This window comes from Sciurus carolinensis, chromosome X (genome assembly GCF_902686445.1).
Source record: "Sciurus carolinensis chromosome X, mSciCar1.2, whole genome shotgun sequence".
Lineage (NCBI taxonomy): Eukaryota > Metazoa > Chordata > Mammalia > Rodentia > Sciuridae > Sciurus > Sciurus carolinensis.
Genome location: NC_062232.1, coordinates 5,514,674 through 5,538,870, shown reverse-complemented (window position 1 = coordinate 5,538,870; position 24,197 = coordinate 5,514,674). Strand labels below are relative to the sequence as shown.

Here is a 24,197-nt window from a genome sequence, read left to right as displayed (position 1 = left end):
GAGAGGGATATCATCCAAATTACATCATTGCATTGTATGCATGTACTCATATGAACAAATCCAACCATTATGTACAACTATGATACAACAATAAAAAAGGGGGAAAAGAGCAGAAAAAATTACATGTGGATCTACAATTATCTCAAAGAGTTTAAGAAGTGGATAGATGGATATGACAAAAAGATAAAAGACAATGTTAACGTGCCTAGTGTGCTCTTTGGAGTTTGCACGAGGCCTCTTGTCCCCAAAGGGCTTGCTCTCCTTTCCCCATCCCTACCCCCAAAGCCAGTTTTGACTTAAATCTCAACTCTTACCTGCCACTGAAATCCAGATCGTAGATACACTACAAAGCAGAAACAGTGATTTTGTTGTTGCCTTAAATCCATCATTATTGTATGCAGCCCCAAAATCCTTTTTAACATTTATGTTCACTATGTAATTCTCAGGTTACCAACTGGCACTTGAAAGGGTCATACTCTCTTCAATTTGTTTCTTAAAACAGGTGCAAGTTTATAGTCACTTCATTAAACATCATTTTGCTGAAGTCTTTTTTAATCCTCACATTAGGTATCCCTCCAGTTTAGCATTATTTGTATATTTATAAGGTTGCTATCTGTATTTACATTAATATGCTAAAGAGACTGAACCAAGACTTGTATGACTTGATGTGAGACAGATGCCCTCTCAGAATCATAAATTCTTTCTTCGATATCCTTGAGGTTACATAGTTGAGCACATCTGTCCCTACTGTCATCACATCCAGATTCTGTATCCTATTTCTTACATCATCACCAACCACTGTCAAACATCTTGTGACTGAAAGGCCTTACCACAGTTTATCAGCCTTGCATCCCCTTGGGAAGAATTCAGTATGACATTAAACTAGTGTGGATCACTGAGAACTCACAACTTGGCTGGAATTTGCAAAGGTAGAATATGTTTTTCAGAATCTGTCTTGACTCCTTTTGGAAAGCTGGAGGCGTACTTCATCTCTCTGTTACTTCTCCTTGAACTTTCAGCCTCATTGCTCAGGAAACATTAGAACAATCAGAGAGTGTTGTGGACCTGAAGAGAGCACAAGCCCAGAGAACCTACATCGAGGGATGTGGAGAAGAGAGGGAAGAGAAGTGAAACAAAAGGTAATTCTGCTTTGACTTTGTCAACAGTGAATGAGTCAATGAATAAAAAGGCCATTCACTTCCAGAGAATCAATAGCTAATCTGTATGAAATGGAGCTCAAATTATTTATGTTTTGTTCTAAGAAGAAAAGAGACTTACACTCTTTACAAAATGTGTTAGAGGATGGAATTCCAAATTTTTACTTTTACCTTTCAGATTAGTGGGTAAATCAATTGGTAGGTTCAGACTTTCCATAAATCCTTTTAATGTGGTAACTTTTTAAAGGTAAGGGAATGACAGCAATTCACAATAGCCAACTTACAGAACCAGCCTAGGTGCCTGTCAACAGACAGATGAATAAGGAAAATGTGGTATGCATATACAATGGAGTTTTACTCAATCACAGAGAAGAATGAAATTATGTCATTTGCTGGTCAGTGGATGAAAGTGGAGATTATCATGCTAAGTGAAATAAGCCAGACTCAGAAAGTCAAAACTTGAATACTGAATGAAGTTGGAGGGGATGGGGTTGGGGGAGTGTGGGAAGCTGTTCTTATTTAGCAGAATCAAACTAGATTGAGCCATGGGATGCAGAGGCCTGGCTTCTAGGAACTGCTGGGAAGCATGTGGTACTGCGTGGGAGTGGTTCCCTGTCTCCTGGAATTTTCCTCCTAAGAGAATGGCTTCCCTAACTCCACCCTACCCTGTCTGTCACAGAAGAAGCTCCTGCCAGTCCTGGCCCCATTACCTGTATGTTATAAATAAAAAAGAGTTGGGTGAGTTGTTGTAAGAGGCCAGAGCTGGTATGGCCAGACCTGTCATGCCCCCCATCTCATTTTGAAATGAGTATTGGCTCTTGTATGTTTATGAGTAGATAAATTTTGGGGTTATAGAAAAAACCACTAACCTCCTCCTCCAGCAGTTAAACTTTTCTCCTCCACATAGGATATGGCAGAGAGGACCTCCACAGAGGACCTTTCGTGAAAATAAAAGGGAGACCAATAGAGTAGAGACAGGGTTAAGGAGAAGAGGGCATGGGGAAGTACTGGGGTATGGAATTACATAATTATGTCATTTACATATATGAACATGAGTCCCATTTGTATATATGATTCTAATGCACTAACTAAAATCATAACAACAGCCAAGCACAGTGGTGCAGGCCTGTAAGCCTGCAATCCCAGCAGCTAGGGAGGCCAAGACAGGAGGATCACAAGTTCAAAGCCAGCTTCAGCAAATTGAGGTGCTAAGCAACTCAGTGAGACCCTGTCTGTAAATAAAAGACAAAATAGGACTGGGGAGGCGGCACCATGGTTGAGTGCCCCTGAGTTCAATCCCAAGTACCCCCCACAAAAAATAATAACAAGAGAGATCAATAGAGTGCAGCAAACTGATCAGGGGGAAGGAAGGGGGGAAGAGAAGCTGCTGGGGAATGAGATTGGTCAAATTATGTGCATGTACAAATATGACAATGAATCTCACTACTATGCATAAGTGTAAAGCACCAATCAAAATATTAAAAAAAAAAAAAAAAAAAAAAGCAACAGGGGTGTAGCTCAAAGGAGGTAAAGTGAATGCTTAGCATGAGGCTCCCGGTTTGCTAAAAATGGTAACTATCATTCAAAGAATGCCTACTATGTACCAGGTGAGAGATATGAATGGATTTAGGTCCTTTCAGCAAACATGCCTGCTGTATTTATTACACCATTTTACACAGGTTATCCCAAGGAGTCGGATAACTTGCCTGAGGTCATTGAGTCCAGGTCTCCATTGAAAGAAAATTCTACTCATGGGGAAAAGCACCTATGGCAGAGAGAGGTTTGCACTGAGTGGGTATGTATGATACATGAATTATATGTCAATAATGCTGGGGTTGGTTTTCATACTGGGGATTGAACCCACTGAGCTACATACCCAGACTTTTTATTTTCAGAGAGGGTCTCACTAAGTTGGCCAGGCAGGCCTCAAACTTGGCTTTCCTCCTGCCCAGCCTCACAAATCGCTGGGATTACAGGTGTGCCCATGGAACCCAATAATAAAGCCATTTGAAAGAAGAAAACCGGGTGTGGTGGTGTATGCCTGTAATCCCAGCACCTGGAAAGCTGAAGCAAGAGGATCTCAAGTTCAAAGCCAGCCTCAGCAACTTAGCAAGACCCAGTTTCCAATTTAAAAGATAAATAAAAGTAAGGGGAGGGCTGAGGGTGTAGCTTAGTGTTATTGGGTTAAATTCCCAGTACCAGCAAAAAAATAAAAAAAGGTTTTACAATAATTCAAACTGGCCAGGTTTTCTTTCTGGCAACTAGGAATAAATAAATAGTGAATGATATAATGAACATATATAGATACATATCAATACATTTTTAAAATCAAGAGTAACTAAAAAGGTGTAGTATTTGCCTGGAGTCATGGTTAAAAAAAAAGGAAAAAAATTTATATTTTAAGATACAGTTTTAGAAAGAATTCATTGACTTGGGCAGCTCATGGTGGAGTAAATGTTTAGCATGTACAAGGCCCTCGTTCTGGGAAAGAAATAACAAGGCCAGTGAGTTAGATTTCCTAAGCACTTCTTACTTGCCCAGTAAGGGGGAAAGGGTTCCAAGGAATGTAAAAGGTTCAGGAAATATGAAAATTAGCTCTAGTTGTGAGGGGAAAAAATTAATGAAATTCCCATGAAAAATTACAGCACAATTAAGTGCTAAAGAGCTTCTAACTACAAATGTTAGAGAAATGAAAGTGAAGAGAAGAAAAAAGTAATAATAGCCAGGTGCGGTGACTCACACTTGTAATTTCAGCAGCTCAGGAGGTTGAGACAGGAGGATCTCAAGTTCAAAGCCAGCCTCAGCAATATTGAGATGCTAAGCAACTCAGTGAGACCCGGTCTCTAAATAAAATGCAAAATAGGACTGGAGATGTTGCTCAGTGGTCAAGTGCCCCTGAGTTCAATCCCCAGTACATGCGCCCCCGCCCCCAAATAATAATATAAAGTCATCAGTGACATCTTTCTCTTTTTTTTTTTCATCTTGCATTGTGGAAAATATAAATGGAGACAAAAGTAGAACTCTTGTTTCACGCATCAACCACTTTCCCCCCTGAAATGTCTCAAAGCACATTTAAGCCATAATGACCAAATGGAGACTGAGAGGAGTCGAGTAAGAGTTCAGCAGGTTGGGACCCAGCAGTGAAGACTGCATGTTGACAGGCAAGTCCTTCATGGGAATGTTGAAAAGCTCAGGAATGGAAAGCAGAAGTCTTTGTGGGGATAGAAGGTCCCTGACAATGTTGAAGTCAGGTTGTGAAAGACTGTCCTCTAATTGTAGTCCCCAACCCCCATTATCTGAAGGATGGACCTTGAGATTGTGGAGGGATGATAACCACTGCTGGTAAGGACAGGGAGGAAGGCATGACTCACTGTGGTGGCCAAAGTCAGGGAGGACAAGATGACTGGTAGAGGAACTGAAGGACCACAGAAAGAGGAATCATCTTTGACATTGGAATAGTCGAGATTTATCATGAACTGGAACAAGGTAGTGAATGCCTGTCCTCCAGCTACTTGGGAGTCTGAGGCAGGAGGATGGGAAGTTTGAGGACAGTCTGGGAACTTAGTGAGACCCTGTCTCAAAATAAGAATGGCTAGAGGTGTAGCTCAGAGGTAGAGCATCCCTGAGTTCTATCCCCAGTACCACCAAAGAAATTATCACCAGATGGCACTAACTGCTGCAGGGAATGAAGGGGAGCGACTTGGCTGTCTTCCGTGAAGGCATGAGCCCAGAACATAGCAGTTTCAAGGCACAGGTTTTTAGAAGGAGGGGAAGAGTTGGTCTGGAAGGGCTGGTGGGAACCTGGAGGTTGTCTTCCCTACCATCTATGGTAGCCTGGCAGGATGGAAGGAGAAATGAACCTGCACCCAGGACTGAGGCACAAGAAGAGCCCTGGGCAGGGCCAGGCCTCCATCAGAGCCAGCTGGATCAGGGAACATTTGGAGAGGAGGTTGCAGACTGAGGGTTTTGCTGATGCTTAAGGGTTTCAGAGTGGAGGAGGGGAGGGAGATGGGGATCTGCAGAAACTATGTGAGGGGACCAGGGAAACATCTGGGAGATTTGGCCATCTGGGTTGATTGGCACGAGCAGAGTGGAAGGGCTGGGGCGTATCTCAGTGGTAGAGCATTTGCCTAGTAGCATGCACCAGTCCCTGGGCTCCACCTCCAGTGCTGCATATAGAAAAATTGCTTTTAGAAGGCAGATGCTGTCCAGGGAGATAGTGGATGGCAGAGACCTGGAGGGGAGGACTTGGAGACAGATCCACAAGGAAGTCGGGGAGGTATTAAAAAACAACTCCTGGGGCTCCACCTAAGTAACCAAGCTGAGCTTGATGGATAAATAGAAGTGGAAGGGCAGGCAAGGGGAAGCAATGGGTTTTGTTAGGGCAGGTTGCATCTGAGATACCCTGTTAGTTTATTAGGGTCATTAAAATACTATAAATTTGGTGGCTTAGAACAAGACATTTTCTCTCTCTCTCACACAGTTCTAGAGGCCAGAAATCTGAAATTCAGAAGTGGCTGGGATGTGCCCACTCTGGAATCGCTGGGAAGACTATTTCTTGGCCCTTCCAGTTTCTGCTGGTGACTGACATTCCTTGATTTGTGGTCACATCACTTCAGTCTCTGTCTGTTCATACAGATTTCTTTCTTTTGGATTTCTCACATCCATAACTATAAGAGAATAAAGTGTCTTTTTTGTTTTTGTTTTTGTTTTATGTCATCCAGTTTTCTTCAGAACCCTAGGAAACTAATTCAAACAGGTTTGGATTTGTAAGGACATTGAGTTGGCAGCCCAGAGTTCCCATGGCCCCCACACCTACCTTCCCCAGATTACATATCATTTGTTGCAGTTAATAACCAACATGGGGGGCTGGGGAGATAGCTCAGCTGGTAGAGTGCTTGCCTTACAAGCACAAGGCCCTGAGTTCGATCCCCAGTACCGCAAAAAAAAAATAAAAATAAAAAAATAAAAAATAACCAACATGGGTGCATTGTTATGAACAGACATACCTACTTTATTTAGATTCCTTTAGTTTTCCCTAATGTTCTTCTTTTGGCCCTGGGATCCCATCCAGGATACCCCATTGCATTTAGCCATCTTGTCTTTTTGAGTACCCTGAAGAGTGTGTTAATTTACTCAAACATGTCTTTCCACAGAGCATGTGTACAAGGGCTGAGCCCTCATCGGGTCTGAGGATACCCTTCACGGAGCTCAGGCTCTTTCTTTGTTGACACTGAGGCCCTGACTTTGAATCTGGTAAGGCAATGTAAGTTGACCTTTATGAATCCCCTCCAGGAGCCTTCCTGTCCTTCACCAGGGTGTCCAGGCCTCTCTTGGGCCTGTAAGCCACTGGACATATCAAGGTATGTCTTGGCCACTATGGAGACCCATCCCTCCCTGTGCCCCAGCCCACTATACAACCACAAATACACATAGGTCATCTTCACATCTTTAGCACTGGAATAATTTGGGTACTGTGTTGGGAGGGAGAGGGGCCTAGACACTAAATCATGGCTTCTTCAGTTTTAGAGGACTGCTTAAGTGGGATTTGGGAAATTCTTTCACTGGCTGCTGGCCAAAATACTTGCTTCAATTAAATCTATGTCGCTAAACTATTTGAACAGCAATGAAAATAACAGGAAGTAAGTAATGGAGGCCAACTGTTCAGAAAGGTGGTAGAGTTTTTCCTCATACAGATAGATTGCTTCCAAGCCACTGTAGAAAGATTCTAAAAATTTAATTAATCTTGATAATTCTTTTTTGTTTGTTTTTCCTGCAATACTAAGGATTGAACCCAGGGCCTTGCACATGCTGGGCAAGTACTTTACCACTGAGTTACATCCCAATTTGTGGTAATTCTTTATGTTTGCATAATTATATATGTGGAAGCCCCATGGGAAATATTATATGATTTACATTTTATTAAAAGTAAATTTGGCCTAGGCATGGTGGCCCATACCTATAATCCCAACAGCTTGGGAAGCTGAGGCAGGAAGATTGTAAATTGAAAGCTAGCCTCAACAACTTAGGCCCTAAGCAACTTAGTGAGACCCTGTCTCAAAAATAAAAATAAAAATAAAAGGGCTGGGGATGTGGCTCAGAGGTTAAGCACCGGTGGACTCAATCCCTGGTAACAACAACAAAAGTAAATTTGGAGCTGGGCATGGTGGAACATACCTGTAATCCCAGTGACTTGGGAGGCTAAGACAGGAAGATCACAAGTTTGAGACCAGCCTCAGCAATTTAGAAAGACACTTAGCAACTTAATGAGGCTCCAAGCCATTTAGGAAGATCCTGCCTCAAAAGAAAAAATAAAAAGGGCTGGGAATGTGGCTCAGTGGTTAATTGCCCCTGGGTTAAATCTGTGGTACCAAAAAAAAAAATGAGGGATGTGAGGCCCTGGCTTCTATCCCCAATATAAAAATTAAAAAGGTAAAATTTTATTTATCAAAGATAGTACAAAAATCTTTCTCTACTGTCTTTGACTTAGTTTCCCTGAATGTTAACAACAGTATTTTTATAACTGCCTTTCATTATTAATGTGCTTTTTTCCAAACTAGACATAAACATCTCTCCATTACTATTAAATAACTCTTGACTTTACTTGCTTTCCAGAGTTTGCCCATACCATCCTTTTTCTATCGGAAAGAGGAGGTTCCCACCCAGAAGCCCACATTCCATTTAGCCATTGAGTCTCTGCTCCTCGACAGTTTCTCTTTTGCTGTTGCTTTTTGCTTGGAAGAACCCAGGGCCTTGTACTTGCCAGGCAAACACCCTATCACTGAGTTACACCCCCCCAATACCTCCTAGCTTTTCTTGACCCTGAAAGACTGATGGATTGGTCAGGTATTTGTAGAATGTCCATCACTTGTGTTTGCCTGATATTGCTCTCATAATCAGACTGGGGTGGCAGGATTTCGGGAAGAGGGTCGATTGCATCTCATCATGTCAGGGCTATCCACATGACTTACCACTGGTGATAGTGGCCTTGAGGGTGTGGGGAAGGTAGTGACCTTCAGGTTTCTCCATTGGAAAGAAGAAATCCGCATCCTGTCCTGCAGACTGTACAGTTAGTAGGACCCCAATTGAGGATGAGGAAGGGGGACCAACAAGAGGAAGGTGCCTGGAGTCAACACTACCACTGAATTGGAAGCACCTGGGCAAGTGTGCCAGGTTAGCACTGGCGCTCACTACTCAGCCTGCCAAACCCCCATGGGTTTTAGATACATTATCAGGCAGAGGACAAGAGTGGCCAGAACAACTGTCACTTCTGGTAGCCAATTTAGGAAAAATATTTGAAAACCTCCTTGGTTCTCCCATCCCTCGATATCACTGTATACTTCTATTCAACTTATGCATCTAACATGTCTCTCAGCTGCTTGCTTCTTTACATAGCTTCTCTTATCTTCTAAAGCACCAATTCTCTAATAATCCAGCAAATACATTGCAAAGGTCTATGCAAAACTCCTTATTTCACTGTTGTTTTGTTTCACTTAGTTTGATACAATGAGGGGTGTGTGGCAATTATGGACTGAGGACTGGTCACCTGTTCTTGTAAATAATGGATTATTGGCACACCACCATGTCCATTCATTTACCTACTACATATGGCTTCTCTGTCTCTAACAGTTCAGTAATTACAGATTATTTGACCCACAAAAGCTAAAACACTCTTCAAGGAAATTTTCTGGCCTCTTACAATACACTAAAGAAATGTCACCAAGTTGGGGATGGTAGTGCATACCTGTGCAATTCCAACTACTCAGGAGGCCCAGACAGGAGGATTGCAAGTTTGAGGCCAACTTGGGCAATTTAGCCAGACCCTGTCTCAAAATAAAAAGGGCTATGGGTGTATCAGAGCAATAGAGCAATTGCCTAGTATATGCAAGGGCCTAGGTTCCATACCCACACATGAAAGGAAGAAAAGGAAAAAAGAAAAAAAGAAATGTCACAAGCAAGAGAGCCTTACATTCTATACCTGGTGACTATGTGTTTAATCAAAGGCAAAACAGAAAGACACACACACACACACACCCCAACCAAAATAAGCAAGCAAGCAAGAAAAGTCCATTACATTTAAACCATCAGGTCCCACTCAGAAGAATTAACTTAGGCACATTTTCAACATTTGTGTCTTTCAGAGATCCTGATGCCGAGAGGTGTGCTATAGAATGAACCTCAGAGAATGTTTCTGAAGGGGTGAGGCGAGGCGATGCTGGTCGCCCACATACTAGCTCTAACTGCAGGCCAAGTCCCTGAGGTTAATGTGGATTTCCTATTCCCTGTTCCTGGCCACTTGAGTGACGGTGAGGCAGTCATTACACAATTAGCTAAAGTCAGGCTGCGGGTGTAACCCAGTAACAGAGCGTGCTTAGCATTTGTGAGTCCTTAGGTTCAATCCCTAGCACCAAAAATGTATAGATAAACCCATAAACTAGCCAAAGTCTGTGGTCAATGAGTGCATTTAGTCCTTTTTTGTTAGCTATCTGAGATTTGACAGTCTTGAATGAATGAGGACTACAGGGCATATAGTCATCCCAGAAATAAGTCATTTCATTTTACTCTATTAGTACAATGTGTTGTAGAAAGAAACATGAGGTTAAAAACTGAACAAAGTTTTGAAATATAACATGTATACATGAGGGTTCATCCCAATCATCCCGTCTAACACACATATGCACACACACATTTCCTTGAAAACACAGTTTGGTTCAACAAGGCCCAGGATTCAGCCATCAGTGACCCCCGCCACTTCTCCAAAGTGGATTCCATGCTGCTTCAAGATGCTGGGGTCAGCAGGGTGTGCCGGTGTAAGCTTATAATTCCAGCTACTTGGGAGGCTGAAGCAGGAGGATTTAGAGTTCAAAGCCAGTTTGGGCAACTTAGTAAGTCCCTGTTACAAACTTAAAAAGGGCTGAGGGTTGTAGCTCAGTGATAAAGCACAACTTAGATTCAATCCCCACTGCCTACAAAAATAAATAAGAAAAGGAACAAAAGATGGTGGGTGAGAGCATTCCTTTCCTTGGTCTGGTGTTTTTAGACACTCCTGGTGACTAGGAAATGAATCTCTACTTCCCCTCCTGAGGAAGTGTTCCTGGAGCAACCTCTCTGGCTTTGATTTTCAACTCCACCCCTCAGTGGCCTGGGACATGTTGCCTCACCTCCTCTGATACCTCATACATGATATAGGGATAAAAGAGATGAGCCACAAGGGGGAGGAGGTGAGAGTAAGGCAAGATGAGGTACATTAAGTACCTAATGTTGCTGACTGGCGGAAGGCAGTCAGATCTCCTTGTCATGTCATACAGAAAGGGCATGTCCTGAGATTCTTATGCTTCATCAAATGAGGTCAGTACCCAATAACAACCAAAAATCAGGCTCTAAGCCCTCATTTAAAAGTCCATTCCTTGTGTGGGATATTGGCGGAGCTGCTCAGGAAGGGTTTTCTGCCAAGGTACAAGCCACTACTGCATGCTTTAAAGCCCCCAGTCAACCCCCAGAAGTTTGGTCCATTCCACTTCACAGGGTCAGACTCTGCAGATTTAATCCAAGCTGGGGAGGGGAGTAGAAGCAGCTTGCAGCCATCCACAGAGCCCTTGCATTCCATTAACACCATTCTCCTCTGCAGTAGTCGTCCTTCATTCCTGTGTGGGAGGATGCTAGAGAGTGGAACCCACTCTGAGGATACTCTCATTGATTTGCCTAGGGGTCCAGCTATGCCGGAAGTGGAAGTGTGGACCCACCACCACCACAGCAAGGGGCAGCCCACAGTGGCTGACTGATAAGAGTGGGGCACGAACCCTCCAGCCCCCTGTACCATCAGATAGCTCTGAGGGTAATGGTGATGGACATGCTTCACTGCAGATTCTGGCTGGCCGTGATGCATCAAGCTGCCGTGTTTTGAGCTGCCCCTTGGGAGGCCAGAATACTGAGGAACCGAGAGGCCTCTGGCCAACAAAGAATTGTATCCTGCCAATAAGTAGGCTGGGAAGTGGATCCTTCCCTGGTGATGGTATTGATATCTTTTAACTTAAGTAGAGATGCAATATTTAAGAACCTCTACACACTCAGGACATCATTTCAAATTGAAAACAAACATCATTTCAAATTGAAATGGACTTACTCGCTTTTCCCCCTTGTACTGGAGACTGCACTCGGGGCCTTATGCATGTTAGGTGAGCATTCCACCACTGAGCTACATGCCTGACTCTGTGAGTGTGTATATGTGTGTGTGGGGGGGGGCATGGTGTGCAGGGAATAAATCCAGGGTCTTGTGCATGCTATATAAGAGCTCGACTACAGAGCTATACTCCTAGCCTGACTTATTGAATGTTGATTGAACAAATCATTAACATCATTCATGATTTTAGAAGCACAAAACTTTTTCTTTTTTTTTTTTTTTTTTTTTTTTTTGTGGTGCTGGGGATCGAACCCAGGGCCTTGTGCTTGCAAGGCAAGCACTCTACCGACTGAGCTATCTCCCCAGCCCACAAAACTTTTTCTAAGTTCAGCTCAGCTGTCAATCAAGTGTGTAACTTTTTCTATAATTTTATGAAGTTAATTCTTTTGTGTGTGTCCAAAAAGTATGTGTGTGTATACTTTCAAAACTACATCAGAGACACAACTGAACTCAAATACATAGTTGAGCCTCAGGTCTCAAACTCATTACCTTACTTTTTGGGTATTAAATATTTTCTTTGAAAACAAAACTCTTTTTTTTTTTTTTTTTTTTTTTTTTTTCCTTCGGAACTAAAGAGTCCAAATATCAGCATCTAGAATAAGGTCAACTGCACTGAAATCCTGACATTCCTTGTTATGAAGAATGATAGAGATTTATCTTCAAATCTGCATATTTGAGCACAATGGTTTCTTACCATGAAGAAATATATAATTATCTACGCTTTCAAGCATATCCAAAAAAGAAAAAAATTTGGATTTCCGTGCAAAATACCTTACTTGACATTAACTTAACATTGAACTGTCCCCGATAGTTCTTGCCTAGTTGTGGCTCTTTCTCTGAGTCATTAAAAATTTAAACGAGTAGTATTTGCTGCTCACATAACAATGAGCTTTTAAAACATTTCTGGTCTCCTATTCTTTTTACTTGGTATTTATTCCATCACAAATGCCAGTTTCAACTTTTGATCTAGACTAAAACTGTTACTGTTGGTACATTGACATCATCAGACAGTCATCAATGGTTCTTTCTTTCTAGAATGGATGTGGGCCAGCAAATTGAGTTGTGAATTGAAAATCAAATTGCTGTGAGGCAAATCCTGTTTCGCCTTCCATCAGAGCTTTATTCTCACAGTTAACAACTGGCTAGTTGACTTCCGCCTAGAAGGCACATAAGATGGTGTGTGAAGAAAATCATTAAAAATGCTTTAAGATGGTGTAGAATATGGTAGGATTGTTAGCAATGGGATAAGATCCATTTGAGGGCAGTGAACTGCCCACCTGGGCAAAGAGCTTCTTTCAGGAGTTTACCACAATGCTGGTCTCCACTTTTATCTAGACTGGGGCAAAAAATCCTTAAGTTTCAAGCTAAGGAGATGGCCAGAGCATTTTCTGTTTCTCAACACAAGGTCACTTTAGTTTGTCCTAGTCCTTATCTGTCATCTCCCCCTTCCATTTGTTCTCTTTTCCTCCCAGCATCCTACTTCTGTAGGATGTTAGTATCAAACATTTGTCACTGATTGGGGCTTTCAGAATCTGGAAGAAAGGATGTTGTTCACCATTCCTAGACCAATACTTCCACTCTTGACTCATCCTTGGATTTAGAATGCTCCTTGGTGCCAGGCACACCTGTGATCCCTAACTTGGGTGGCTGAGGCAGGAGGATCACAAGTTTGAGACCAGCCTCAGCAACTTAGAAAGGCCCTAAACACTTTAGTGAGACCTTGTCTCAACTTTTTTTTTTAAGGGCTGGGAATGTAACTCAGTGGGAAAGCACCCGAGGGTTCAATCCCCAGTACAAAAAAAAAGAAAAAGAAAAAAAGAAAGGAAAAAAGAAAGTTCCTTGACTTATCTGCATGCTAATCAATTATTCTACATCTATTCTGAATCAAGATCTCCCCATTTCAAATATGGCCCAGGAGTTCCTTTTGTTTTTCAGGGGGTAGACAGAAGCTCTAGAGCCTTATTATTTGGTGCAAGAGCCATAGGCCAGTAGCATTCACGTCTCTAGGGAGCTTGTTAGAAATACAGAGCTTTGGGCTCCACCCCAGACATCCTGAATTAGAATCTGTCTTTTGATAAGAACCACAACTGAGTACACATTGAAGTCTGACAAGTACAGTACTGTCCTCAGGCCTGATGTCATCTCAAATGACTCCCTATTAAAATAAAAGTACCATTTATTTATTCAAGATGGGGTCTCGGTATGTTGCTCAGCTTGTCTCAAACTCCTAGGTTCAAGTGTTTTTCCTCCTCAACATCCTGGGTAGCTAGGACTACAGGTGTGTGTGGTAACTAAGGAATGAACCCAGAGGTGTTCTACCTCTGACCTACATCTCTGGTCCTTTTTATTTTATTATTTTGTAATATTATCATTATGATGATGTTATTTGTACTGGGGATTGACACTCCAACCTCCCCCCTCCCCCACCACCTTTTGGAGACAGGATCTTGCTAAGTTGCTGAGGCTGGTCTTAAACTTGTGATATTCCTGCCTCAGCCTCCTAAGTTGCTATGATCATAGACAGGCACCACTGCACCTGCTACAATTTTTTTTGGCAGGGGTGGGGGACACGGGTACCAGAGATTGAACTCGGGGCACTCAACCATTGAGCCACATCCCCAGCCCTATTTTGTCTTTTATTTAGAGACAGGGTCTCACAGGTTTGCTTAGCACCTCACTTTTGCTGATGCTGGCTTTGAACTCAATATCTTCCTGCCTCAGCATCCCGAGCTGCTGTGATTACAGGCATGCACCACCATGCCCAGTTACGATGTAATTTTAAACCACACTCAATCCCTATCTCTTTCCATTCCACTTCGTATTTCTCACCTTTATGGTTGGTTAGTTTATTTGGTGCTAGCAATGTTTTCCTTCTTCATGTGTTCTTCTTATTAAGGTCTGGTAACATTCCCTTATTTATTGCACACAGATTGTCTCTTTGCTCAATTTGCATATAGTACCTTGGTAAATTTCTCTTGCACTAAATTGAAAAGCAAGGACACTACTGGTCTGCAGTGGATCTGAAAGGGGGCTGTGGTTGGCACTTCCAGGAGTGGAAGGTCAGACTGACCAATATAGTGAGACCCCCAACTCAAAGAGAGGAGCCAGTGAGAGACAGAGAAAATAATTGGGGGGTCTGAGAAATGGGACCTCTAGTGTCCTGTTGATGTAACTGTAGATTGATAAAGCCATCGCGGAGAAAGAGTATGGAAATTCCTAGAGAAATTAAAAGGAGCTACTGTGTGACTCAGCACAAGGTATACACCTGGGTATATACTGAAGGAGGTAAAATTACTTCACTTATATCTACCTACCTGTCTATCTATAAAGTGAAATAATATTCAGCATTAGAAAGAAGATCCTGCCATTCACAACAGCATCAATGAACTGGGAGGATATTATGCTAAGTGAAACAACCAGACTCAGAAAGAAAATGACCATGTGATCTCACAGATAAGAGGAGTTTTAAAAAAGGAAAAAGCTCAAGCACACAAAGACAGAGAATGAAAGAGTGTTGCCAAGTTCAGGGTCAGGGAAGGCAGGAAGCGGGCGGCATATCAAAGGAGACAAAAGAGCAGAATGAAAGAGTTCAGAGACCCTAACATCCAACATGACGACTAAACTTAATAAAATTGCATCAGAGATCTTTGTTAAAGAAGTGGGTTTTAGACCAGAACAGTGGTGTACTCCTGTAATCTCAGAGGAACAGGAGGCTGAGGCAGGAGGATGGCAAGTTCGAGAGCAGCCTCAGCAACTTGCAAGACTCTGTCTCAAAAAAATAAAAGGGCTGTAGCTGTAGCTCAGTGGTTAAACTCCTCTAAGTTTAATTCCCAGTACCAAAAATAAATAAGATTTTATTGGAACATAGTCCTGCTCACACACTTATGTATTCTTTACATAGGTTTGGGTATCAGTAAGACCTACCTGAAAGGCTCATTCTTCATATTAAATGACATGATGAATATGCATACTCTGCCCACACTCCATCCATTATTTATTTAAGTGTAATTTATAATTTAAATTCACATAACTGCAGACAGTTCCTCATCATCTGCGCCAACTCCTTCCTCCTCTGAACTCTGAGGGACACCGGAGCTTCTCATCATGAACACAATCCTTCTGGTTGAGACATTTGGCTGGCAGGGGGCTTTCTGTGAAAAATAAGTTGCCTGGGAGAAAAACCCACTGAATCTTTGCGAGCAGTTGGTGCATCTGATCTTGTGAGGTTGGCAGGTCAACTGCAAGTGGGTGTGGAAGGGAAAGAGAAGATGACAGTTTCCAGGGGACAAAGGTCCCTGGGAAGCTCAGACCATGACAATGAAGAGTGAATTCAGATGCGAAGTCAGGAGAAAGGCCAAAGAGAAAGGGGTAAAGATGCAAAAATGAATGTGCTTTCAAGTCCTCCGAGGTCCTGATTATTACTGCCCAGGTTTCTCTACAGCCTTGTTTAGCAGTACCATCTCTGTATGCCTCCCATCTGTACTCCTTCCAGATGTTCCGCCTCCCAAGTGTGTGCATGCACATAGTGTACACATATTTGCTTCATTTCATGTATTTTTTTCATATTTGTAGTTGAACTGTTCCATGAAAACTTTCTGTCATATTTTATTTTTCACACTCATTTCAAGTTCTCCACTTCGATGGTAGAATTTTTAACTTACATTTATTTATTTATATTTGTAAGTTTCCTGGTGCCAGGGATGGAACCCAGGGCCTTGTATATACTAGGCAAGTACTTTGCACTAGGCTACACCCCCAGCTGTATCCAAGCTTTTATATCAAAGCTCAGCACTTTGCTGTGAGGCCAGTCTTTAGCGGTCATCTGCACCATCTGGGCCGAAGAATATGCATTCACAACAATTTCCTCCCCGAGAAAATTCTGACCCAAGACCTCTTGAACCCTTGGCACCAGTCAGCAGAAGTTCCTTGTGGAGTACCTGTCCCCAGGTCTGCACATGGGAAGCACAGGAGTGGGCCCTGTGCAGCAGGAACACAGAACAAATTGAAATGCATGGACAGGTTTGCACAGCTGGGCCACATAAGCCTATGCAGCCACTCCTTTCCCACTTTGACCTCTGAAAGCACACACACCGACCCCCAGAAGCAACCTCTGCTTACCAGGAGAGAAGGAAAGAGGAGCTCCACTGTGCAAATTAGATATGAAGATTTATGCTTTCCCAGACCAATGTCTGGGGAGTCTTTCTATGGTGTTTTCTACTGTTTTTATGACTAGTGTGTAATTCAGAAGAGCTGTTAAGGTTTTTGAAAACGTCAGTCTGCTCTGACTTCCATCTAGCAGGGCAGCTGCAGCACGAACACGCTGTGTTTATAGACGTGCCAGGTCTCGATTCTTTTGAAGTGGTGGCGTTTGCAGCCCATTGTTAAATAAGGCTCTGCTTCCCATCTGGCAGAGTGAGCCTCCTGTCTATCTTCCTTGGGGACCGAACAGGAAACCCAGGCCTGTAGTCCCCAGAGGAAGGAGGCCTAGGAGCTGAACTTCACCTGCACAAAGCAGATGAGCCATTGAGATGGGAAGGAAAATAAGTGTTCTCATTTAAATGTTTATTAAGAGAAGAGCCCCTGTAGACAAAGAGGACACCTTAGATTGATTAAAAAGAATTGGAACAGGGTGCCATCTCACTGGCTTGTTATCCCAGTTACCTGGGAAGCTGAGACAGGAGGATCATCATAAACTTGAGATCAGCCTGGGCAACTGAGACCCTGTCTCAAAATAAAATAAACACACAAGGGCAGAGGAAGTGGCTGTTTTTGTCAGCTTTTTTGCTGCTGCGACTAAAAGACCTGGCCAGAACTATAGAGAAGGAAAGGGGCTCACAGTTTCAGAGGTCTCAGTTTATAAGTGGCTGGCTCCATTCCTCGGGCTCAAGGTGAGTCAGGACATCATAGTGGAAGAGTGTGGCAAAGGGAAGCAGCTCACATGATGATTGAAAAGCAGAGAAACTCCACTTTCCAGATACAAACTATATGCCCCATAACCATGCCCTCAGTGAGCCACTTCTCCAGACACACCCCACCTGCCTTCAATTACCACTCAGTTACTCCCATCAGGGATCAATTCACGGATTAGGTTAAAGCTATAACCCAATCATTTTTCCTCCAAACTTTCTTGCATTGTCTTACATGTGAACTTTCTGGGGGACACCATATCTAAACCATAATAGTGGCTAAGTGGTATGTGACAGAGCAGAGCTGGTGTCTTTTTATTTTCTTTCTTACATTCTTTCTTTTCTTTCCTTTTTTTTTTCTTTCTCAGTGGTGGGGATGAAACACTCAGGGCCCCAAAAGTGCTAGGCAAGAGTTTTACTGACCCCCCTTTTTTTAAAAATAAAAACCACGATCTAGAGGGGACTCTTTCATACTTAACCTTAAATAATTTAAGAGGAAAAACAACTTTATTCTGTATACTTGTTGCTATCATTAGTATGCTATAATTTTAAAAATAATTTCCCCTTATTTTTTATTCAAAATTATTTTAACTGGTACATAAAATATAAACATCGTACATATTAATGGGATACCATGTAATATTTTGATACATGTGTAGGCATTGTATAATGTTTAAATCCAGTTAACCATGTCTATTGCCTCAAACATGTATAATTTCTTTAGAGTTAGAACTTTCAAAATCCTTTCTTCTTGCTTTTGAAATGTACAAGTCATTAGTGTAACATATGGTTACCCTACTGTGCAAACGCACATCAGAACTTCTTGCTCCTATCTTCACTATAACTTAGGACTCATTGGTCAGTCTCTCCCCATCCCTCTGACACTTATTCTTCCTGGTCTCTGATAATCATTATGCATTTCCCCTTTTTAAAATAATTTTCTTAATGAAATTCATTCTCTCCCAACCCTCCAACACACACACACACACACACACACACACACACACTGGGAACCAAGCCCAGTGGTACTCTATCACTGAACTGCATCTCCAGCCCTTTTTATTTTGACAAGGTCTTGTTCAGTTGCTGAGGCTAGCCTCAAATGGGATCTTCCTGCCTCAGCCTCCCAAGTTGCTGAAATTATAGGAGTGCAACTCTGCGTTTTCTGAATTTTAAATGAAAATCCTACCTCTGTGGGGTTGCTCCCATGGATAGGACTATTTACCACATGGTTACTTGGGAGAGAAGCATTTATTGATAGGAGCCACAGTTGATGCACACATGCACAGGGCCTCAAAGGCATCAATATCAGGATCTCATTCAAACAGGGATGGTCTGCCTCCTGAGGTGAGGCAGATTTGAGGCTGTAAGTTCTGGAGAAAGAAACCACGGGAAAGGGTTGGGGAAGCGGGGAAGCAGACCTCCCCGACCTCTGGTGCTTCTCCGCTGCCCCTCCTCCTCCAGATCAAGCCTCACCCTCGTGAGGCCTCGTGGCTTTGGCAAGAGCGCACAGCCCCCACCGAGCCTGGCGCCTTCTGCAAGCACCGGGGGTTAGGTGGGGGAGAAGCCCAGGGCACATGATGTCCCCCTCCCTCAGCCCGGCCGGCATATGACCCAGGCCGGCCAGCGGGGTCCTGGCATACCCGAGCCGCGTCCCGGAGCAGGCCCATGGCCTCCCCGCGCCTGGGGACCTTCTGTTGCCCCACTCGGGACGCGGCCACGCAACTCGTGCTGAGTTTCCAGCCGCGAGCATTCCACGCGCTGTGCCTGGGCAGCGGCGCGCTCCGCCTGGTGCTGGGTCTCCTGCAGATGCTGCCCCGGCGCCGACCCGCCGGTCCTGGCGCCCCCTCCACCTCCCCGCCTGCCTCGGCCCGCATCCTGCGGGCCGCCACTGCCTGCGACGTGCTCGGCTGCCTGGGTAAGGGCGCGCGGCCCGGGGCTGGGACGTGCTCAGTGCCGGGTGGAGGGAGCGCGGCGGCCCGGAAACTGGGATCTGCTCGGCGCCAAGCCGGTGCCAGGGCTCGCGGCCCGCTGCGCTGGGCAGCGCGTCTGAGCGCTCGCAGCACCAAGCCGGGAGCTGGAGGCCTTTACCTACCAGGAGCTAGTCTGGACCAGGGAATTCTGCAAAGCAAGGGGGCAAAATTCGGGTCTAAGGGACCTCGCTTGTATTTTTAAAAGCGTTTATTGTGTTTGTTATTGCTAACTTTGTTAGGGAAACCTCGGACAACGTCGTTAAGCAAAGTCTAGAAAATAAGACGGGTGCATCCACCAAAGAGAGACTACCGGTTCTCACGTGTGTGTGTACGTGCGCCTTGCTATTTTGTACCATATCTTCTTTTGCACCTTTTTATCTTTTTAACCTGAACCCTTCCTTTTGCAGTGCTGGGGATGAACCCCGGACCTCGGGCATGCCCTACCACTGCGCAGCACCCTTGGGCATTAGGTTTGAATTTTACTCACATGTGCCAAATGTAGGCTGCAGACCAAATCCCTTCGGCTGCGCGTTTTCTTTACCTCTCCCCCACCAAGAACGGTTTTACATTAAAAAACAAACAAACAAAAAAAAAAAAAAACAATTTTTTAAAAATCAAAGCAGATTTGCTGGCATGTGAATATTACATAAATTTAAGTGTTAGTGTCCATAAATAAAGTGTCACAGGCACACGGCTATGTCCTGCATTTGCACCTCATCCAGAACCTCTTCTGCTCTACCAGGGCAGGATGGAATGTTGGGCAGAGAAAGTATCACCACAAAGCCAAAGATGTTTACTATCAGCCCTAAATAAAACAATTTTACCAATTTCTGTTTTAAACTATAGCATGACACATTTTATAGAACTCTGAATTAGAGTTTGACATTTCGTTTAACTTTTTATTGCATAGTTCCCAGCATACATCAGGGGAGTATATGAAATACAAGCAAGCATCATCCCCAGTCACTCCCCCTCCATTGTTTAAAACTGGTATAAGAAATATAGAGTAATTCTACTGGCAATTCCTTTATGGACTTATTTAGTAATTTTTTTCTTAGTTTTTACTTGAAAAGCTTTTGTTTTTTTCTCTCTGTCCTTTGGTTACAGAAGGATCCCTTTATTTCTGGGAGGTAATTTTGGGTCCCAGCATTGCCAGCATTGTTCCCTCTTATCCACTGTCAAAGGAGGGCTACCAGAGTGTGGGTTTCAGTACAGCCCTGATTAGATGAAAAACAGTGAGAGTAAAAATGCTGCAAGGGCTGGGCATGGTGACCCCTGCCTATAATCCCAGCAACTGGGGAGGTTGAAGCAGAGAGACCACAAATGTGAGACCAGCCTGAGCAATTTAGTGAGATCTTGTCTCAAAATCAAAAGGGCTGGGGATGTAGCTCAGTGGCAGATTGCCCCTAAATTTAAAATCAGTTTGCATGCCTGTAATCTCAGTGCCTCAGAGATTGAAGCAGGAAACTTGGAAATTTGAGGCCAGTCTGAACAACTTAGCAAGCCCTTTCTCAAACAAATAAACAAAATTCAACCCTTTTAAAAATTTTTATTGGATACAGTCTTGCTAAGTTACCCAGGCTGATCTCAAATTTGTAATCCTCCTACCTCAAACTCCCAAGTCACTGAGATTACAGGTGTGCACCACTGGGCCCAGCAGAACCTAAGAATTTTAAGCATATTTAACCATGGTGTCATTATAAGTTTAAAATAATTAAAAGCAATTCTTTAATATCACCAGTGTATGTTCAGTTGTCCCATAAATGTTATAGTGGGCTTGTTCAAATAAAGACTCAAATTCTGTCCACACTTTGCAAATACTTGATGGTGTTGACCATGTTGGAACCTTTTTTTTTTTTGGGGGGGGGGCAAGGGAGGGGGGGGATAATGTTTATTTCGATGCAAAGTCTATTAAGCCTGTATTAACTGCCTTGTGTACCTTACTTTGAGCTGGCACCTGGACACAGATGCTATGTGTCCTATTTCTGTTTTGTCCTTTTACCCAGAGTGAAAAAAAAAAACATGATTGAAGACCTTCCAGACCTTGACTCCAGATAAATATTAATGTAACCTCAAGTCATTATCTCAGTTGAAGAATAAGACAGGAAAGGAATATTTCCCTCCTATTAGAGATAAAAATCATTTTGGTGCAGGATAATTCAATGAAATGTTGGTTTTTTTCCTGATTCCATCAAGTCATTTTTAGGAAGAGATCTTAATAATAACTTATTTCTGTTACTTGAATATCTGGAAATAAAGATATAACCAAATGTCTTTTCAGAGTTAGTGGAGGAATACTGTATCCTTTAAAGAGGGAGGTGGAAGATGTTGTGGGAAAAAGAGCAGAAGGCCAAGTGACTATGCTCCCTTTCTGAAAAATGAACCTCATAGGGCTTACACTGAGCTCAAAGGAGTACTAGATGGTGACAATTATAAAGCACTATACAGAAACGTGGTATCTTTGTTAGCAGTGGCTAGATAGTGGGCAGTGTATCTTAAGCTTTTTAGTGTTCACAGATCTCCTTTAGTAGCATAATAAATAGTACACATATGCTTAGTGTGTTATGAAGTACCTATGTATTTAGTGGTGTATTACATAGTATTAGTCAGCTTTTCATTGCTGTGACCAGAAGACCTGACAGGAACAGCTTAAGAGGAGAAAAAGTTTATTTTGGGGCTTATGCTTTCAGAGGTCTTGGTCCACAGATGGTCGACTCCATTCTTTGCTGCCTGAAATAAGGCAGTACATCATGGTGGAAGAGTGTGGCAGAGGAAAGTGACTCAGGACTTGGTAAAAGAAAGAGGAGAGAGAGAGAAAGAGAGAAAAGACACCCGTCACCACAGACAAAATATATAGACCCCAAAGGCATGCCCCCCAATCACCCACCTCCTCCAGCCATACCCTACCTGCCTATAGTTACCACCCAGGTAATCCATATCAGGGGATTAATACATTGATTAGGCTAATATTCTTATAATCCAATCATTTCATCTTTAAGCTTTCTTATACTCTCTTACACATGAGCTCTTGTGGGATACCTCACACCTAAACCATAACAGCATACATTTAAACAAAGGACATCACATTACTTTGCAAAGGGCTGTAATGTATACCAAATATGTGTGTGTGCTAATTGAAGAGTGTGCTAATTAAATATTTGGGCCCGTTAGCAAGGGAAACTCACAGATAATAAATGTCCCGAAGGATTGAGAACTAATTTTTGAAAATCTGATATATTTTTTTCAAAAGAATGAAGGAACTGTACATTTAAGCTTCAGAATTGTGCTTTTTAAATAATTCTCTATGTAAGGAATAATTGACATGAACATTAAGAATGCAGCTAAGAAATACAAATTGCTAATTACATAAATACTTTGTAATGCCAAACCAAGAAGTAAACAAAAAATTGGGGACAAGATTGTGGCTGATGTTGCTTTAGATTGAAATGGAAGTATCTGGGATCACTTTGCCAATATAAGACAGGTTTTCTGAATAACAGTTGTTCTTCCTCTTCCTCCTCCTCCTCCTTTTTCTTCTGATCACACCGACATTTTTCCTGCTCTCCCTCCATGTCTCCTTCTTTTCTTTCTCCCTTCCCTCCCTCCCTCCTTCCCACCCTTTCCTTCCCTCTTTCTTTCTTCCCCATCCCTTCCTTCCTTCTTTCCTTCTTTAATTCTCCCTTGCTTTCTTCCCGTTTCTCTCATATGTATTACTAGCGATCATTTTTATAAAGTAAAAAGTCAGCTTTAGATTTGAATTAGCCTCAGATACCTTATAGTCATCTAATTCTCTATTAGGGATTATCATTCGCTCTACGGTGTGGCTGGGATTCCCAGATTTCGTTGAAAACATCAATGATGGGAATGGAACAGACATTTGGCCTGCTGCTTTCTGCGTGGGGAGCGCGGTAAGTGACCCCTCTCCGCTTGCTCCCTCCCGGTCACTTCTGGCCGTTGCTCTGTGGTCCTCAAAGTGAGCAGCAGCAGCCCCTGCGAGCCTGTGAGGAATGCAGATTCTCAGGCTCTGCCCCAAACTACAGATGAGGAAGCCTGGGCTGGAGCCTGGCCACCGGCTGTGTTGTCACAAACTCTCCAGGACTTATATCCATAAATCATTAAATAAATAAATAGATTACACAGGCGCAAAGCACACCACGCCCCGTGCACCTCATTGGTGCTCTCGAGACCCGGTAAACTGCGCGGATGTAGATACTGAATCCCTGGGTCTGGAGCAGAATGCTCAATTTCTTTTTTTCTTTCTTCCCTGCCCTTGGGGCTTCCTAACTGCACCTTCTTGAGGCGTCCTTCCCGCAGGGATCTTCTACTGCCCTAGTACCACAGCGCCTTCTCTTCCAAGGGACTTTCGGAGTGCCCCTTGGCCACAAAGAGCTTCAACTTCAAAACCCCATGCCTACAAGCATACCAAATGCGGGGTAGGGGTGCGGTTCCTAGGTCCCTGCTGCGCAGAGGACAGAGGCACAAGTCCTTCTCAGGCCACAGCCCACCGGGTCCCGGAGACCATCCACGTGTGTCCCTGAGCACACGGGTGCTACTCCCTGACATCAGAAACCCAGATCTGCCATCTCATTTCCCGGATGGACTAATGGCCTCATGTGTTTCCAGAATCTTTGATGCTGGGTTCTTGCTGGTTACAGATGTGGATCCAGTTGTTGTACAGTGCCTGTTTCTGGTGGCTCTTCTGCTACGCGGTTGACGCCTATCTGGTGATAAGGAGATCGGCAGGACTGAGGTATTCACTGAGTGTGGATGTCTTCCCGGGTTGTATTTTATGAGTAATGTAGAAAGATGCCATTGAGCATTCAAAGGTATGTTGCAGAATGGCAGACTCTGTCTGTCAGTCTGTCAGCTGGCTCCCCCACCCAGAAACATCTGTGGTGGGTCATTCTTAGGCCAGAAGCAGATTCAAAACATTGAGGTTTTCTGGGCTAGGAACATGGCTCAGTGGTAGAGCGCTTACCTA

The 24,197-nt window shown here is 43.3% G+C and overlaps 1 protein-coding gene across 11 annotated transcripts in view; it reads left to right on the top strand.

Annotated features, from left to right (window-relative positions):
* Positions 1 to 24,197, top strand: part of Gpr143 (G protein-coupled receptor 143) — a 66,701-nt gene that overhangs the window by 3,293 nt on the left and 39,211 nt on the right. For 5 of the 11 annotated variants that reach the window (XM_047536130.1, XM_047536129.1, XM_047536128.1 and 2 more), the window contains 7 exons: positions 1,020 to 1,139; positions 2,837 to 2,952; positions 6,314 to 6,413; positions 9,299 to 9,356; positions 19,456 to 19,544; positions 23,015 to 23,124; positions 23,872 to 23,966. In XM_047536130.1, the coding sequence (XP_047392086.1) occupies positions 9,343 to 9,356; positions 19,456 to 19,544; positions 23,015 to 23,124; positions 23,872 to 23,966 (308 nt within the window). In that variant the 5' untranslated portion in view covers positions 1,020 to 1,139; positions 2,837 to 2,952; positions 6,314 to 6,413; positions 9,299 to 9,342. Of the gene's footprint in view, positions 1 to 1,019; positions 1,140 to 2,836; positions 2,953 to 5,640; positions 5,738 to 6,313; positions 6,424 to 7,549; positions 9,464 to 18,602; positions 19,162 to 19,455; positions 19,545 to 23,014; positions 23,125 to 23,871; positions 23,967 to 24,197 lie in introns of those variants that run through there. The other 6 variants (XM_047536134.1, XM_047536135.1, XM_047536133.1 and 3 more) reach the window with 6 other exon arrangements.